Source organism: Nannobrachium achirus, assembly GCF_963921795.1.
Source record: "Nannobrachium achirus genome assembly, chromosome: 9".
Lineage (NCBI taxonomy): Eukaryota > Metazoa > Chordata > Actinopteri > Myctophiformes > Myctophidae > Nannobrachium > Nannobrachium achirus.
In genome coordinates, this window is record NC_137818.1 from 6,155,054 (window position 1) to 6,173,032 (window position 17,979).

At 42.1% G+C, this 17,979-nt stretch overlaps 1 protein-coding gene across 1 annotated transcript in view; it reads left to right on the plus strand.

The window, feature by feature from the left end:
• otud5a (OTU deubiquitinase 5a) overlaps positions 1-17,979 on the plus strand; it is a 48,659-nt gene that overhangs the window by 2,259 nt on the left and 28,421 nt on the right. Inside the window, exon 2 of the mRNA XM_080732447.1 lies at positions 9,730-9,823. Within this exon, the coding sequence (XP_080588573.1) occupies positions 9,730-9,823 (94 nt within the window). The remainder of the gene's footprint in view (positions 1-9,729; positions 9,824-17,979) is intronic.

Genomic DNA, 17,979 nt, shown 5'->3' on the forward strand with positions numbered 1-17,979 from the left:
CAGATTGCAACACTAGATTCTTTTTAATCGGATGAATCTAGGGTTGCAATACCTCCCATAGGCAGCCAGTGCATCAAAACATTTTTTTGCTATCTGATTGTATTAAACAACACCAAACTCACCAATAATGAGGCTCTATGGAAAGCTTAAATTATGCTCTTTCTATCTGCAAAGTGTTTGTTTCATAAAAACCCACTTGTGAGAATATGTCTTTCAATAAATCCGAGCACACATGTTTTTCTCCTAAGTGTTGAACTTCAGAAGCGCTCGTCTTCCATAACGCCATGTCCCGCTGCCCTACTGCATTAGGCTATGTGACATTTAGAACCAGCTGGTGCACTGGAACACTGAGTGACTTCCCACGAGCGCTTCCAAACTCCAGCACTTAGAAAAAATAATCACCTGAACTGAATTTCTTGATAGAAAGTAACTCATAACATGTCTACGGTTGATTTTTATGAAACAAACACTTTGCAGATAGAAAGAGGATACTTAAAGCTTTCCATAGAGCCCCAATATTGGTGAGTTTGACGTAGTTTAATACAATCAGATAGCAAAAAACTGTTTTGATGCATTGGATGCCTATGGGAGGTATTGCAACCCTAGATTCATCCGATGTAAAAACAGAATCTAGTGTTGCAATTTGCGGCTAGGTTTTCAGGGTAGGACAGGAGGAGTGTAAGGTGTTTCTCATAGGCTGTTGTGTTGTTTTTAAGGAGTCATGGACCTTTTAATGCATTTTATTGTGATGTGTGTCAAACTGTCAATGTGACCTAGTTTCAAATGCAGTTCTGCTACCTTTCTTGGCAAGGCGTCACCTGGAAAAGAGGTTGGATTCTCAATGGGCTGTTTTCCATCTTAAGTAATGTTTACACACATACAGTAGTATGTAATCTATCTATGCCAGTGGTTTTCAAGCAGTGAGTGGTCTGGAGACCACCAGTGGTCCTTGAGGGGGCTTCAGGTGGTCCCCCAGCTAAATGAGCTAGCCAATGTCACACTTTGTCTCCTAACATGTATAGAATACTAGGTAGTAGCCTAGTTTCCTTCATAATCTACTATATACTTCGCTATATACTGTTATAATAGTAGTACCTTAAAAATAAATAGTTCCCACACTTTTGGGGCTCAAGGCACCCCTAGAAATGTAACTTTCATCCGAGGCACCCCTACATTATATTTATAATTTTCACTCCCAGCACCTTATTTTTATAGCATATTTTAGAGATTATGTTGCAAGGAAAACATCGAGATAATAGACATTTTGGTTAGAAGTGACTGAAAATAACGTTGTATTTCAAGTTTAAAATGATAGTAAATATATTTTTTAAGTGTCCAAATAAATTCCAAATATTATCAAATTATCTCGTGGCACCCCTGGACTGCTGTCACGGAACCCCAGGGTGCCCCGTCACCCACTTTGAAAACCCATAATCTAGACTATAGCATTGGTTTTCAACCAGTGGTCCGAGGACCACCAGTGGTCTTTGAGGGGGTTCCAGGTGGTCCCCAGCTAAATGATTGAGTCGGTAACCAAATGGACCCTTGCAGATCTTTAACTCTTGGGAGTGTGAAATGGAAACACATTTGGTTTCATTTTCCACTCTCAAGAGCCAAGTCATTGTTAAAATTCTGCATTACTTACTTTACAAGAAGGTTTTGCCCGCTACCAAATCAATACAGCATGGAATTGTGGACAAGATCTTATCCAATGATAACAAAATATTCTACGTTTTTGGTCTGAGAGGATAAATGTCATCAAATTGTGGTTCCGTGGCTCAAATGCAAAAATAAATAATGGTCCTTGATATGAAAACGGTTGAAAACCACTGATCTATGCTACTGTATTTTAGGGCATTAACGACATGTGATTTTTGCAAGTCGACTCGACTCAGTAAAAGGTTGAGTTGATTACGGGTCCATTTGGTTTCATTTGTATACTGTACTATACTGAGTTAAGTGGAGACCTTGACATTTGACATTTTGAGAACTACTGATTTAGACCAAAATGCAGGATTAAATTGAATTATGCAATGAATCTCTGTATTAACGATTAAACAGGATTTTTTACACGGCTCCCTCAGTTGTATCACGATATATACGATATCTCTGAAAAGGCATATCATGGAGACATTGTATCGTCTCAACGATAATTATCACCATATCGCCCACCCCTAGTAGTGACACAGAATAGTGTATCTCAGCCTAGACTTTGTGGAAGTGTCCCTGAGTGAGCAAAAAGACACTTAACTGTGAACTGCTCCCAGTGGGTGAGCAGATTAATGGCAGCCACTGCACCTAAATGAGCAGCTAGGAGGGCTGAATGTAGAGGAGCAACTGTACAAGATGTGCACATGAATGTACTGTCTGTCTGGAGGCAAGAAATACCCAGCCATGACAACAACTGGTGTCACACAGAGACTACAAAGATACAACCTGGTTTATCTAAATTACGTAATTTTAATAACTGAATTTGTTCTCTGTGCATGACGGTGTGTCGAAACCGGATCCAACGTTGAGGGATCGGAATCCGTTTCATCACATTTACTTTCCGATTCCCATCCCAAAATATTTTGTTCCAGGGACCCCCAGAAGCAAAGATTTGAGTTTAAAATGCTCACTCGTCTAAATTTGGGTCTGGCCGTACCCCAGATGATTTATAGATGCACGCCTTTGGGCGTGTTAAACCTCTCAATCCGGGTGCCACCTCTGTGTCCCATTAGTAGTTGCTACATCCATCCATCCGTTCATCCATCCATCCATCTTCAACCACTTATCCGGAATGACGGAATCGGGTCGTGGGGGTAACAGTTCCAACTGAGATTTCCAGATTTCCTTATCCCGAGCAACTTCCATCCTTCCATCGGGGTCTCCTCCCGGTGGGACGTGCATCGAGGACCTTCCTAGGAGGGCACACTTCATACATTTTTTTAAGGTTTTCAGAAAACTTTTAGAGGGCGTTTTTAGAATCAGTTACAGGTGGGCTATGTTTGCAAAAAAATCTTTTGAAATAGATTTTTTTATTTAGGTAAAGACATCTTTACTCGAGTCGTGAATTGGTCTGTGACCTACAAATGAAATGGATCCTTGACACTGTTATTGAAACAGTGCTACTGCTGTACAACCCTGCAGCAGAATGGTGTAACCAATTTAACCATTATTGTATATTTCTGCTATTAAAAAATAGCAGATATACAACCTCATAGCAAATAGAAATCAGACCGTTGAGGGGAAATTGTTTAGGGACCGGAATCCTACCTGAAGGGTCACGACCCCACTGGTGAGTGACTGACAGGTTGAATGGCAACGATCTAGATGTGTACATCTTATTATGTTATGTCAACATGCTGATAGCATCGCAGTGTTCATTTTGACAGCAAATTTTAGTTTAAAAGAAATCTATAGTCTTTTGAATAAAATTCCATTCAGTTTTGGGTCATTTTAGTCATTTGTTTTACTTTTGGTTTTAGTTTTCGTTGATGAATTAGAAGATTTTAGTTGACTGTATGTTGCCAGTTTGTTAGGCGTGTGCTGAAAATAGCTGATCTATAAGCTCACAACGCCTCACAGATGCATCGTGAGCCTAGTATTTTCATACCCAGCCAAGCATAAATGGTAAATGGTAAATGGTGCATTTATATAGCGCTTTTAATCCAAAGCGCTTTACATAGATTGTGCATTACATTCACCCATTCACACACACATTCATACACCGGTGGCGGAGGAAGCCATGCAAGGCACCAACCACCAACCTACTCACCGGAGGCAATTAGGGGTTCAGAGTCTTGCCCAAGGACCCTTCGACATTAACTCAGGGGGAGCCCGGATTCGAACTGGGAACCCTTCGGGATTTATACCCTTCGGGATTTATACCCTTCGTGCTCTAATACCAGTTTCTCTACCCCTGAGCTATGCCGCCCCCTGTTCACTGTTACAAACCCAGTGGGATCTAGAATAACTGTCTGCAAACAAAGCCGGTATGTACACCTGTCCACAGACTGTGTGTGTGTGTGTGTGTGTGTGTGTGTGTGTGTGTGTGTGTGTGTGTGTGTGTGTGTGTGTGTGTGTGTGTGTGTGTGTGTGTGTGTGTGTGTGTGTGTGCGCGTGCGCGTGCGCGTGCGTGCGTGCGCGTGTGTGTGTGCGCGGCTGCGCGCGCGCGCATGTGTGCGTGCGTGTGTGTGCGTGCCTACGTCCAACAGTATGGATGTATGTAGAAGAGTCTGCTCCATTCACATGTCCTACACAGAGAGAAACATCACTGTCTGTCTGTCCTATTAGACCAGTGGTTCTCAACCTTTTCAGGCCATGACCCCCCAAATAATCATATTTTAACGGGGAACCCCCCACCCTGACAAGCATTAAGAGTTGAGGCATTACATTTTGTATAACACGGTTCTATTGTGAAAATAGCAGATCTACATGCTCACAACGCCTCGCAAGATTTTCTATTTTCACAATTTCTGCCTCTAATATTTGACAATTTGGCCAATGTTTAATTTGTCATTTTAGAGGTATTAAAACAAGTCCTTAAAGGGCCACTTCACCTCAGGGACAACCTCATCTTATTTTTATTGTTGTTTGGGACACGATCAACACAATCCTGAGTATTTTTTGTGTTCAATCTGTGTTTTTAGATATTTTAGTATTTCAGCATGACTAATGATGCATTTTGCATCATCAGTGATGCGTTTTGCATCATATGATGCAAAATGCATCACTAGTAATGCTGAAATACTAAAATATCTCAAAAAACAGATTGAAGAAAAAAACAACAACTCAGGATTGTGTTGATTGTGTCCCAAACAACATAAGATCGGGTTGTCCCAGAGGTGAAGTGGCCCTTTAAATTGTCACTTTAGAAATGTGTAGATACTCTCTATACACTCAACTTTATACTGTTTTTTTTTACTGTTGAATGAGAAAACAATTTGGTTTAATTTTACCGTCTCAAGAGTTAAACATCTATAAAGGTCCATTTGGTTACCAACTTTCCATCCTTTAGCAGGGGACCACCTGGAACCCCCTCAAGGACCACTGGTTCAGAACCGCTGCTATAATAATAATAATAATAAAACTTTATTTGTATAGCACCTTTCATGACATGAAATGCAGCTCAAAGTGCTTTACAGAGCATAAAATGAAGCACACGTGCTTAACAGAGAAAAAGTAAAATAGAAATAAAAAATACATAAAAAAGAGATAAGTAAAATGATTACAATAAAGCAAGAAAAAATAAAAGCATAGAACATTGAAGAACAATTTCAGAGCCGTGCGGACGTCAATAGCAGCATAGGGATTAAAAAATTTAGCTAAAAGCAAGAGTAAAGAAATAGGTCTTGAGCTGTGCTTTAAAGCTATCCACCGAGGCTGCCTGTCTTAGGTGTAGTGGTAGTTTATTCCAAGCTGTCGGTCCATAGAAGCAGAAAGCTGCTTCACCATATTTTTTATATGTCATTGTTGGCACCTCAAGTAGGTCTGCACTAGAGGACCTGAGTGGGCGGGTTGGAACATATCTATGCAGGCAGTTATAGAGGTACGAAGGTGCCAGACCATTTAGAGCTTTATAAACAAGTAAAATAATTTTAAAATCAATCCTAAAAACAACCGGGAGCCAGTGTAGCGACGCTAAAACTGGAGTAATATGTTCTCTTATCTTAGTTTTTGTTAAAACTCTGGCTGCTGCATTTTGAACAACGCTGCTGCATTTAGAGCAGACGGTGTTATAGAGACAAACATTACTGTAATGCACTACATATGTCAGGACAGACCTTGATTGCTCCCGCAAAGGGAATTCAGTCACCATGGCAGTTAGAGCAGACGGTCATAAAACTACACAAAGGCAGATCATAAAAACACAGGCAGATCAGAGTAATAGGCAGCTTGATAACAACAGATATGGAGATAAAAAGAAGTCCAGGAGCATAAAAAGAGAACATTCGTGGGAGAGACTCACCTTGTATATATCTATGTATATTCAAACATTTTCAAAAATAGTTGAAATAGCAGATCTACAAGCTCACAACGCGATGTGAACTTGTAGAATAAGCAGGTAATACATCACTATAATAAGCAAGATAATATGTCAGTACATTATTAACAACAATATAACAAATGCATATAGGAATGGTGGAGTCTGAAGAGCTGAGTCTTCAGTCCACGGTGGAAGCTAGGGAGTGAGTCTGTAGTTCTAATGGAAGCTAGGGAGTGAGTCTGTAGTTCTAATGGAAGCTAGGGAATGAGTCTGTAGTTCTAAGTGCAACAGGGAGTTTATTCCACAGTTTGGGGGCCAGGAGGGCAAGTTGTCTAGGATGAGTGGATTTTTGTCTGGGTTTTTTAGCAAGGGTTCTGTCAGCATCCCTGTGTTGGCTGATCTGAGTGAATGGGTGGGGTTGTAGGGGTTGTAGGATTAAAAAAGCGGATTAAAAAAACATGACAGGTGAGTAAGCAAAGCAGCAGCAGCTAATACAATGTAGTAATGGGTGTGTTGGGTTTAGGTCACCATGGGTGTGGACAGTGCCAATGTGCCAACATGCAAATAGACTCTAGTCTACGGTACTGCCAATGCACATGCACACACCTAAATCTAACACACCTTTTAATTTGATTAGCTTTAGCTGTGATGCTTTTTGATTGATTATTATTCAAAGTTCAAACATGTTTGGGGTAATTTTAACGTCTACTCAGGATAGTTTTTTAACACTAATTCACCCGTCAGTTTTTCAGTGTTTTTACCTTGTTTTCCCCCGGCAACAGGATGTAAACAAAGGAGCACATGGCTACACAGAAGATGTTTTCTTTTTCTTCTTTCTTCTTCTTTTTTTAAAGGTATCCGGGATGATCCGTTCCTTACTTAGGGTCAGTAGAGAAAAAGCTTGTCAGTTTTGACCAAAAACACAATCTGGAAAAAAAAAGAAAAAAAAATCGGAGATAATGGATTTTTCTAAATCCAATAACGTGGAAGTGAATGGGGATGGGACTATCGCGATATTATCGTTTATTGTGATAAAAAACACTCACGATAATCGTATTGTGGAGATTTAATTTATCGTGATATCGTCCTCTGTCATGCACTGGGATCAATTCACCTTTTATTTGCCGAGCTGCATATCCAGTACCATTTAAACCCTCTATAATTATATATGTACTTGATACAGTATTTTTCTCACTCTATCAAATGTCTTGACGCGTTGTGAGCTTGTAGATCGGCTATTTTTTTGGCAAATGGTCCGCCCCAGGATAATGGATTTGGATTATCGCAATAATATAGCAAATTACGATTTCTTTGGTCACAATAATCGTGATAGGAAATTTTCATATCGTCCCATCCCTAGAAGTGAATGGGGCGAAGAATTTGGGGATGACGTCATCAATCGCTGAAACCCCTGAAATGATGTGTCTCATGCCTGACACTCAGCCTGAATTGACATTTCGTTTCACTCCATTATTATCCCTGAATCGCCGAAACAAAAATTTAAAGGGGTGTGGCTAGCGGTTCAGGGTCTGGAACTAGGCTACCATGGCAGTGAACCGTTGGTGCCTTTCCTCTGAAGTCCTTAACAAGGGACCTTTGACTGGACTTTTCACTCATTCCTTTTTACTTTGCCATACGACATATAGGGGAAATAGCTGATCTACAAGCTCACACCGTGTCACAATGGGAGACGTGGTGAGCTTGTAGATCAGCTATTTCCCACTATATTTAGAAGAACATGTGAAACATCTTTGACAATTTTGTCAAAGTAGAGGGACGTCATCATTAACTCTTATTCTGCTTTGAACGTTCCTGTTCGCCCCAATTTTAACGAGTGAGGACGGCCAATACGGCGCTCGTTCGTTTACTTCGTCTGATGACTGTAAACTGATGAGGGGTCGTGCCGCCGTGTACTGTAATCCCATCGCGAGCAGTGATGTTCTTAAAAATCCATATGCGTTGACATCAACGGAGAACATTTTGCTTCCGTGTTGATTATCTCAGGCCCTGGGGCTTTGTGTGCTCTTCCTCTCCCCATTGTATAGCAAGAGGAAGCGGCCACATTCACATTAATGGCATTACGCCCCCCTCTGCTGGCTGGCCTGCGAAAGCGCAGCCTACCATGCAATATAAGGCAAAAAAAAAAAAGTCTCTAAAATCTACTATAACGTTGCAAAGGTAAGCCGCTTTTTGATGGCGCCAAACCCAATAAATAAATACATAATCTGGCAGTAAGAGAGTTAATGTGGTAAAAAGAAAACCACTGTGATAATTTAACTTTGGCACCAAGGCTGGGCAATATATCAGAAATATATCGATATCGAGGTATCAACATGCGACGTATACATACTGACGAAGACTGCTTGAAATGAGGTATTGGTCAGGTGTTTGTGTCAAATGCATTAACAGACACACTATGCATGCACGTAGCACATGCAAAAAAGCAGTCCATCTTTAACCAGGTGTGGTTATTTCAATAAAACCATTGTTGGAAAATGGAAATAAGGCATTTAATGTATTTATTCTATGTGTACTGTGCAGTGAGCATGCATGGATATGCTATTCATTATCTGCGTTAGGCAGGCAGTGGACCTAAAGCAGAAGAAAAACATTAAAAACTATATAATGCAATTGTTTTTACTAATATCGTGAGTAATACCGATATCGAGGTATTCAACAATGTTGATAACATTCGAATATCGAATGTTATCGAATATCGAAGGAATATCGATGGTTCCTAATATCGCCCTGTCTTAATTGGCACCTGTGTTGTATTCGTTATATATTTAACTGTCTGCTTCTCCAGCAGATTTAAAGTCTCTGCAGATAGATATTCATGTTGTACTGCTGACATGATCTCATCTTTTAAATCCCTTCTGACAACCTTCATGTTCAGAAAACCCTTTCCCCTAAAACAGGGGTCTTCAATGTTTTCAGGCCAAGGACCCCTTAGCTGAGAGAGAGATGAAGCAGGGACCCCCACAACCTGTTCATAGATTCCATATAGTTTCATTGTTTGACAGCACAATCATCAGTGTATTTTGGATTCATGTAAATTTGTGTTTTCAGATATTTAACCAATAAACTTGTCCTTTCACTCTGTAATTAGTCTGCTCTTTTTTCCCCTCTACACCAAAGCTCTTTGCCAAAAATAGCCGATCTACAAGCTTGTGAGCTTGTAGATCGGCTATTTCTGGCCAAAGAATATGGACGCTAGGGTTCAAGTGATTAATATGAAAAAGGAGAAGAAAAATAAAATGTTTCTATCACACAAAGATTTGGAGGACCCCCTGTAGTAACTCTGAGGACCCCCTAGGGGTCCCGGACCCCCTGTTGAAGACCCCTGCCCTAAAACATCCTCTCTCGTTATGTTATCTCCCCCTCCCCCACCCCTGCCTATCTTCCTGTTTTCGGTATTGCTCTATTTATTTGTAGATTTCTTTGAGCATTCTTTTATATGTTTGTCCCCTTTTGTCATTTTAATTTGTGTGATATCTTTGCAGCACTTTTCCCCTTAACAAGTTAGTCAATATTTCTTTATTTTCGTTCTGCCGGTTAAAACATATTAAGCAATTCCAAGGTGTCTGGGTTCTAAAATCTGTCTCTCTCTCTCTGTGTGTGTGTGTGTGTGTGTGTGTGTGTGTGTGTGTGTGTGTGTGTGTGTGTGTGTGTGTGTGTGTGTGTGTGTGTGTGTGTGTGTGTGTGTGTGTGTGTGTGTGTGTGTGTGTGTGTGTGTGTGTGCGCGCGCGTGTGCGCAGCAGGAAAGCTGGTTCGAGAAGAATCTCGGGGAGAAGAAAGGATTCGTCATTAAGCGAATGAAAGAAGACGGAGCGTGTCTGTTTAGAGCTGTCGGTGAGTGGCACGCACGCACACACACACACACACGTACACACACACACACACACACACACACACACACACGCACACACACACACACACACACACACACACACACACACACACGCGCACACACAGACACACACACACACACACACACACACACACACACACACACACACACACACACACACACACACACACACACACAGTTGTGCTCGGTGGTGGCAACACTGTTTAGTATCAGTGATGTCAGCATGCAGACAGACGACGGACAGACATTTGTCAAATTAATAGTTAGATAATTGCAATTATTTTCTCATGATCGGCTATTTCCTATCAATGTTCAAGTATAAAGTCGTCAAACATGTCAGCCATTTCTTTGTATACATTATGTGTCATATCTGCCAACTTCAATACAAAGCTTACAAGCCAAATGTAATTGTCAACGACAAAAACACAATTAAATTGTTAATCACAATTATTTGAGTGACAAATAATAATAAGTGACATAATGTAAAATTACATAATCGTGAAAGTCCTACTATTACAAGGTGCTGTAAAAAAATGACCATAAGCAAATCTTGGACAACTAGATAGATAGATAGATAGATACCTTTATTATCCCAAGGGGGAAATTCAGTTGTCCAGTTGTAGCACAGCAGTATACAGTTATTTACAAAGTTACATAGAAGTAAGAAAAAAGATAGATAAGAGGAAAAAAAACAAGAGCAGTACACTACCCACACACCCTTCAGGGGTACAGGTAACAGCGTCTTCTTTTAGGCATATTTGGCAGCTACCGATAGTAGAAGAGATGGCACAGAATTCTGCAAGCCGTTTAGCTGCTTTTTTTGGCATCCCAAGTTGTTGGAAGCCTCTAGCAACCAACCTATGTACTGTATGTGTCCTAGGCTGCCAAAGATAAACACCAGTAGATTGCACACTATTGGCTAGCTCTGTGATGGTATGGAGGAGTGCCTGGTATGTGTAGTGACTCTGGTCATAAAGGCTTCTTCTAAGCCAAACTTACAGTCAGGACACTTCAAGAATGGAAACTGGTTTGGAGCCTTCATTGACAACAACAACATGTGTTAGCAGAGAGATGTGCAAAGATTTCAGGATTCTCAGTACAGAGTTGAAATGTGGAAGGTTTGACACAGGAATGTTTGTAAACGGTAAACGGTGCCTTTATCCAAGGAGCTTTACATAGATTGTGCATTACATTCACCCATTCACACACACATTCATACAGCGATAGCGGAGGAAACCATGCAAGGCACCAACCTGCTCACCGGGGTTCCCTCAACTAGGGGTTCAGAGTCTTGCTCAAGGACTCTTCAACAATAACTCTGGGGAACCCGGGATCGAACTGGGAGCCCTTCCGTGTTCTAAGACGGCAACTCTACCCCTGAGCCATATGTCCTTTGTTATGAGATCAACTATTCTGTGGTGGCGTGCCATAGGGCATTAACGAAAAAGTCGACAAGTCGACTGAGTCGACTTCATTACACAAGTCGACTCCCACCAGAGAAAGTCGAAGTTGAAAAATAAAATCCCTTGTATTTTTTCCTATCATTATTTTTGCTCCATGTGTGCGTCTGTACAGCATTCAAACAGTAGGATTGCTTATTGTCAAGGACGGAATGATCCAATATTACAGTGCTACATTACATTTGGTATAACATGGTTCTATTGTGAAAATAGCAGATCTACATGCTCACGTGAGCATGTAGATCGGCTATTTTCACAATTTCTGCCTCTATATATTTGACAATTTGGACAATGTGTAATTTGTCATTTTAGCGGTATTAAAAAGTCCTTAAATTGGCACTTTAGAAATGTGAAGATACCCTCGATACACTTAAACTTCATAAAATAATTGGGGGGTCGTGTGTGATGTGATGACGTCATCAAACGATAAAGTCGACTTCAACTCAACTATTTTTTACTGAGTCGAGTCGACTTGCAAAAATCACAAGTCGTTAATGCCCTATCGTGCCATGTAAAGCCCTTTTTATAGGCATAGCAGCCACTGAACAGAAGGTTACATTTTGGTCAAACCAGATGCAACTACTGGTTGCACATTTTTCAGGGCTTGACACTAAGGTCTCAGAGGCACTTACCCGTCAGGCAAGTACAGGTCATGTTCTACTTGCCCAAAGGTCATGCCCACTTACCCGAAAAGTAAATCGTCCATTATAAAATTTTAGGTAAGATTTTAATTACCACTCAATTTAACACTTATTTCTTTACTTTCTGGGGCTGTCATACCTCAATACCTCCAAATACCTACATAGCTATGATTGAATATGTCTCCAGTGATGTCATTACGTGCGCATCCCGCATCAAAAACGCATTCAAGTCACCCAGGGACTCATTCATGTCATGGTCCTGGGGTCCCGGGGATGCGCCTCCATTGGAGTCCATGTTAAAATAATTTACCGCGTCGCGGTAAAAGAAAAAAAAAATCCACAGACACCACCAGTGTTCATGGGTGAAAGCATCCTACTTTACCCTACGTTAACACAAATAAAATCCACGTAGAAAGTCTTAAACAGGCGATAGAAACGTCAATGTTTTGATTCCACCGACGTCCGACGCCATTTTGCGCGCGTAAACTTTATATTGAGGACTCATAAAACTTTTCTGGGACCCATTTGAATGACCACCTGTGGGTCCCGGGACCCATTACATTGAAAACCTAGTAACATCACTGGTTTCACACTTGTTATTTCATATTTTTAAGTGTAGCAACAGTAAAAACAGCACATTGTAGGTTAACAGTGATCTTATTTTACATTCCACAGACCAGAAGACAGAGCGCGCTGGCCACGTTCAGGTGTTTAGACAGATATCTGGTGTTGTGTTTATAGACGGTTGCGTCCACCCTCAAATGAGCACTTGCCCGGTCAGGCAACCTGAAAGCAAACTTCACCTGCCACAAAGTTTTATTTACCTGCCGGGGGGCAGGTGGGCACGCCTTGGTGCAGGGGTGGGCAACTTTGATGATGGAGACAGAGGGCCACTACATTTTCACACTCACTCCAGAGGGCCACAATGCATATACATAGCAAAAATAGCCGATCTACTAGCTCAAAACGCATTGCACTGTGGCGCGTTTTGAGCTTGTAGATCTTCTTCTTTTGTTTTAAAATTTCAAATGCATTTATATGTTCTTATGTTAACTTTATGAACTTAAATACAAATACATTGGACATTAAAAATACAATAACATTTTAATACTAGTCATTTAGCTACTAATATAGACTGAAGTAGCCTAATTAAAGTGGGTAATTTTTCCATGTTTAGAATTGTAACCGCTGAAATCCATGTAGGCCTTAGTGTCAATGCCTGTGCTTTTTAACACACACAGGGGAAAAGATAACACGTTGATGACTTATGACAGAAAGTGTTTCTTGTTCTTCTTGTTTTTTATTTTCTTCTCTTGGCTACTCTATGATATATGAAACATGCTAGACAGACTGTCCATGATAGCTGAGGTAGAACGGTATTCTCTGCATTTCTCTTTTCCAATCCTTCCAATTGCAGACCACTGAGCGCACGTTTGTGAACGTGGCCCAGACTACCAAGACAGTGATACGTTCCACCAAATGCTGATATTTCAGAAGGCTTGGAAGTAAAACATAAGTGTCCATATACACATCAAATGAGCAGCCTATTTACAAAGATAGTATCTGTTCTAATTTCATTAAATAAACACAATATCCAGGGCTATTTGGAATATCTCGCAGTGAATTGGCAAAGATCCAGGGCAAAAATCCACTCGTCCGAGACAGTTTGCCCTCCTGGCCCCCAAGTTGTGGAATAAACTCCCTGTCGCACTTAGAACAACGGACTCACTCGCTAGCTTTCGCCGTGGACTGAAGACTCACCTTTTCAGGCTCCACCTAAACCCTTAGCACTACTGGAAAAATCAATGACCATACATGAAGCTAGTTAGCATTTGTTTTTAGGTTTTTTAGATAGATATTCATTTGCATTTGTTATATTGCTGTTGATGTACTGACATATTATCTTGTTTATTATTGTGATGTTTTATCTGCTTATTGTAAGTCGCTTTGGATTAAAAGTGTCTGCTAACACTTGTGACTTGACATTGAGAAGCTATTGTGCACTTTCCAGGGTCAGTTGCCTGCTTTGACCAGCAGGTGTCAGTATAGGACCAGATGATGATCCTCCTCACCTGCTGCTTCTCATCTGTTTCTCTCTCTCTTTCCCCGTGATGTCAGTTGTGTTCCACAGTTGAATTTAAAATCTTTTCCACTTTATAGTTTTTCTATTATTCCGGCTGTGATGAAAGCGAAATAAATCATAACTGAAACGCGTGGAGAGATGGAGAGAACGATATAAACGCGTGGAGGTGTAAAGCGACGGAGAGAATGATGGAAAGAATAGTGTGAGAAAGGGAGAGAGAGAAGCATCGAAACCAACACAGAAACATGAGCTGGACTGACCTACATCTGTGCACACACTCACACACACACACACACACACACACACACACACACACACACACACACACACACACACACACACACACACACGGGTCAGGTGGTCCATTCAAGAGAACGTACCGGTACTTGCGTAATCGTCAATTCTATCTGAATGAGGTTATCACCGTGCATGTGTGCGTGTGTTTGTGTGTGTGTGTGTGTGTGTGTGTTTGTGTGTGTTCGTGAGACAGAGAGGAAGTGTAAAATGTCACACTTCTAATAGTTGTTTTGGGGGCAGACGGAGTAGTTTGAATGATCTGAATCGAATTTGAGTTTGCCTGCTTGTTTTGGGTACTGACTCTCCTCTCCTCTCCTCTCCTCTCCTCTCCCCTCCCCTCCCCTCCTCTCCTCTCCTCTCCTCTCCTCTCCTCTCCTCTCCTCTCCTCTCCTCTCCTCTCCCCTCCCCTCCCTCCCCTCCCCTCCCCTCCTCTCCTCTCCTCTCCCCTCCCCTCCTCTCCTCTCCTCTCCTCTCCTCTCCTCTCCTCTCCCCTCCCCTCCCCTCCCCTCCCCTCCCCTCCCCTCTCCTCTCCTCTCCTCTCCTCTCCTCTCCTCTCCCCTCCCCTCCCCTCCCCTCCCCTCCCCTCCCCTCCCCTCTCCTCTCCTCTCCTCTCCTCTCCTCTCCCCTCCCCTCCCCTCTCCTCTCCTCTCCTCTCCTCTCCTCTCCTCTCCTCTCTCCTCTCCTCTCCCCCCCCTCCCCTCTCCTCTCCTCTCCTCTCCTCTCCTCTCCTCTCCCCTCCTCTCCTCTCCTCTCCTCTCCTCTCCTCTCCTCTCCCCCCCCTCTCCTCTCCTCTCCTCTCCCCCCCCTCTCCTCTCCTCTCCTCTCCTCTCCTCTCCTCTCCTCTCCTCTCCTCTCCTCTCCTCTCCTCTCCTCTCCTCTCCCTCCCCTCTCCTCTCCTCTCCTCTCCTACACATAACCTAAATATACAAAGAAATGAAGGACATATTTGACAACTTCATACTTAAAAAAGAACATTGATAGTGGAAATAGCCGATCTACAAGCTCACAACGCGTCACATCGCGACGCGTTGTAGATCTGCGTTTTCAAAGTGTTTGAAACTATATTAACATTTCTCAACATGGAAACGATTATGACGATTATGCAAAAATAATTGCGATTACATCAAATAATTGCGATTAGACAATCACGTAATAATCGTGACAGCCCTAGACAGAGTTGTGTTTGATTGATCTGAATGGAATTTGAGTTTGCCTGCTTGTTTTGTGTGTCGCGACGCGTTGTGAGCTTGTAGATCGGCTATTTCCACTATCAATGTTATTTTGTAAGTACTAGAAGCTGGGCCGCCCTTCGGGCGGCCCAGCGTCTAGTCGGCGACCTGGCCAACTCGGAACAATGTAAATAGGGAATGAATGCCCCGCCCTTTAATGCAAACCCCATTATACCTGTTGTCATAGGACCCGTTTTGACCATCTGTTTGCCTGTGTCCATTTATGCCCATATATGGAGATATCTGTTATCTGTCTGTCTGTCAGCGTCCATTTTATGTCCATATATGGAGATCACTGCAGATATAGTTCTGGGTCCATTTTATGCCCATATATGCCCATATATGGAGATATCTGTCTATTTGCGTCCATTTCACGCCCATATATGGAGATCACTGCAGATATAGTTCTGGGTCCATTTTATGCCCATATATGCCCATATATGGAGATATCTGTCTATTTGCGTCCATTTCACGCCCATATATGGAGATCTCTGAATCTGTCTGTCTGTGTCCCTTTATGCCCGTATATGGAGATCTTTGTGATTCTGCGTAAATTTTATGCCCATATATGCCATTTGCGTCCATTTTATGCCCATTTATGGAGATCTCTGTATCCGTCTGTCTGTGTGTCTGTCTGTGTCCCTTTATGCCCGTATATGGAGATCTTTGTGATTCTGCGTAAATTTTATGCCCATATATGCCATTTGCGTCCATATAGTTCTGGGTCCATTTTATGCCCATATATGCCCATATATGGAGATATCTGTCTATTTGCGTCCATTTCACGCCCATATATGGAGATCTCTGAATCTGTCTGTCTGTGTCCCTTTATATGGAGATCACTGCAGATATAGTTCTGGGTCCATTTTATGCCCATATATGCCCATATATGGAGATATCTGTCTATTTGCGTCCATTTCACGCCCATATCATATATGGAGATCACTGCAGATATAGTTCTGGGTCCATTTTATGCCCATATATGCCCATATATGGAGATATCTGTCTATTTGCGTCCATTTCACGCCCATATATGGAGATCACTGCAGATATAGTTCTGGGTCCATTTTATGCCCATATATGCCCATATATGGAGATATCTGTCTATTTGCGTCCATTTCACGCCCATATATGGAGATCTCTGAATCTGTCTGTCTGTGTCCCTTTATGCCCGTATATGGAGATCTTTGTGATTCTGCGTAAATTTTATGCCCATATATGCCATTTGCGTCCATTTTATGCCCATTTATGGAGATCTCTGTATCCGTCTGTCTGTGTGTCTGTCTGTGTCCCTTTATGCCCGTATATGGAGATCTTTGTGATTCTGCGTAAATTTTATGCCCATATATGCCATTTGCGTCCATATAGTTCTGGGTCCATTTTATGCCCATATATGCCCATATATGGAGATATCTCTTCTATTTGCGTCCATTTCACGCCCATATATGGAGATCTCTGAATCTGTCTGTCTGTGTCCCTTTATATGGAGATCACTGCAGATATAGTTCTGGGTCCATTTTATGGAGATCACTGCAGATATAGTTCTGGGTCCATTTTATGCCCATATATGCCCATATATGGAGATATCTGTCTATTTGCGTCCATTTCACGCCCATATATGGAGATCTCTGAATCTGTCTGTCTGTGTCCCTTTATGCCCGTATATGGAGATCTTTGTGATTCTGCGTAAATTTTATGCCCATATATGCCATTTGCGTCCATTTTATGCCATTTCTGGGTCCATTTTATGCCCATATATGCCCATATATGGAGATATCTGTCTATTTGCGTCCATTTCACGCCCATATATGGAGATCTCTGAATCTGTCTGTCTGTGTCCCTTTATCCATTTTATGCCCATATATGGGGGCATTCATTTTATGCCCATATATGGAGAACGCGCGTGCCCGTGGGACGAACGGTTCTCATATGGGGGCATTCATTTTATGCCCATATATGGAGAACGCGCGTGCCCGTGGGACGAACGGTTCTCGAGATACGCGGATTACCTACATACATACACACTCACAGAGATTTTTTGTTGACTCATGTGGCGTACGTGATGTCAGAGCCTTTTATGAAGTGATGTCACAATGAGTCAGAGCTTTCGCCGATTTCCTCAGAAACAGCCTGATGTCAACAATCAACCCCGCATAAGGAGATTCCGAACGTTTCGCGCCGGTTTGGGAAAACCGCGCGTCGGGTCGGGTCGAGACCCGGCACTGCACTCCGTGCCGCGGCGAGGAACGCGCGTGCCGAATCTGAAGCCGGTGGGACGAACGGTTCTCGAGATACGCGGATTACAAACACACACACACACACACACACGCAGAGACTTCTCGCATTTATAGATAGATAACGTTGTCAAATATGTCAGTTGTTTCTTTGTATATTTAGGTTATGTGTCATATCTGCCATGTGCAACTT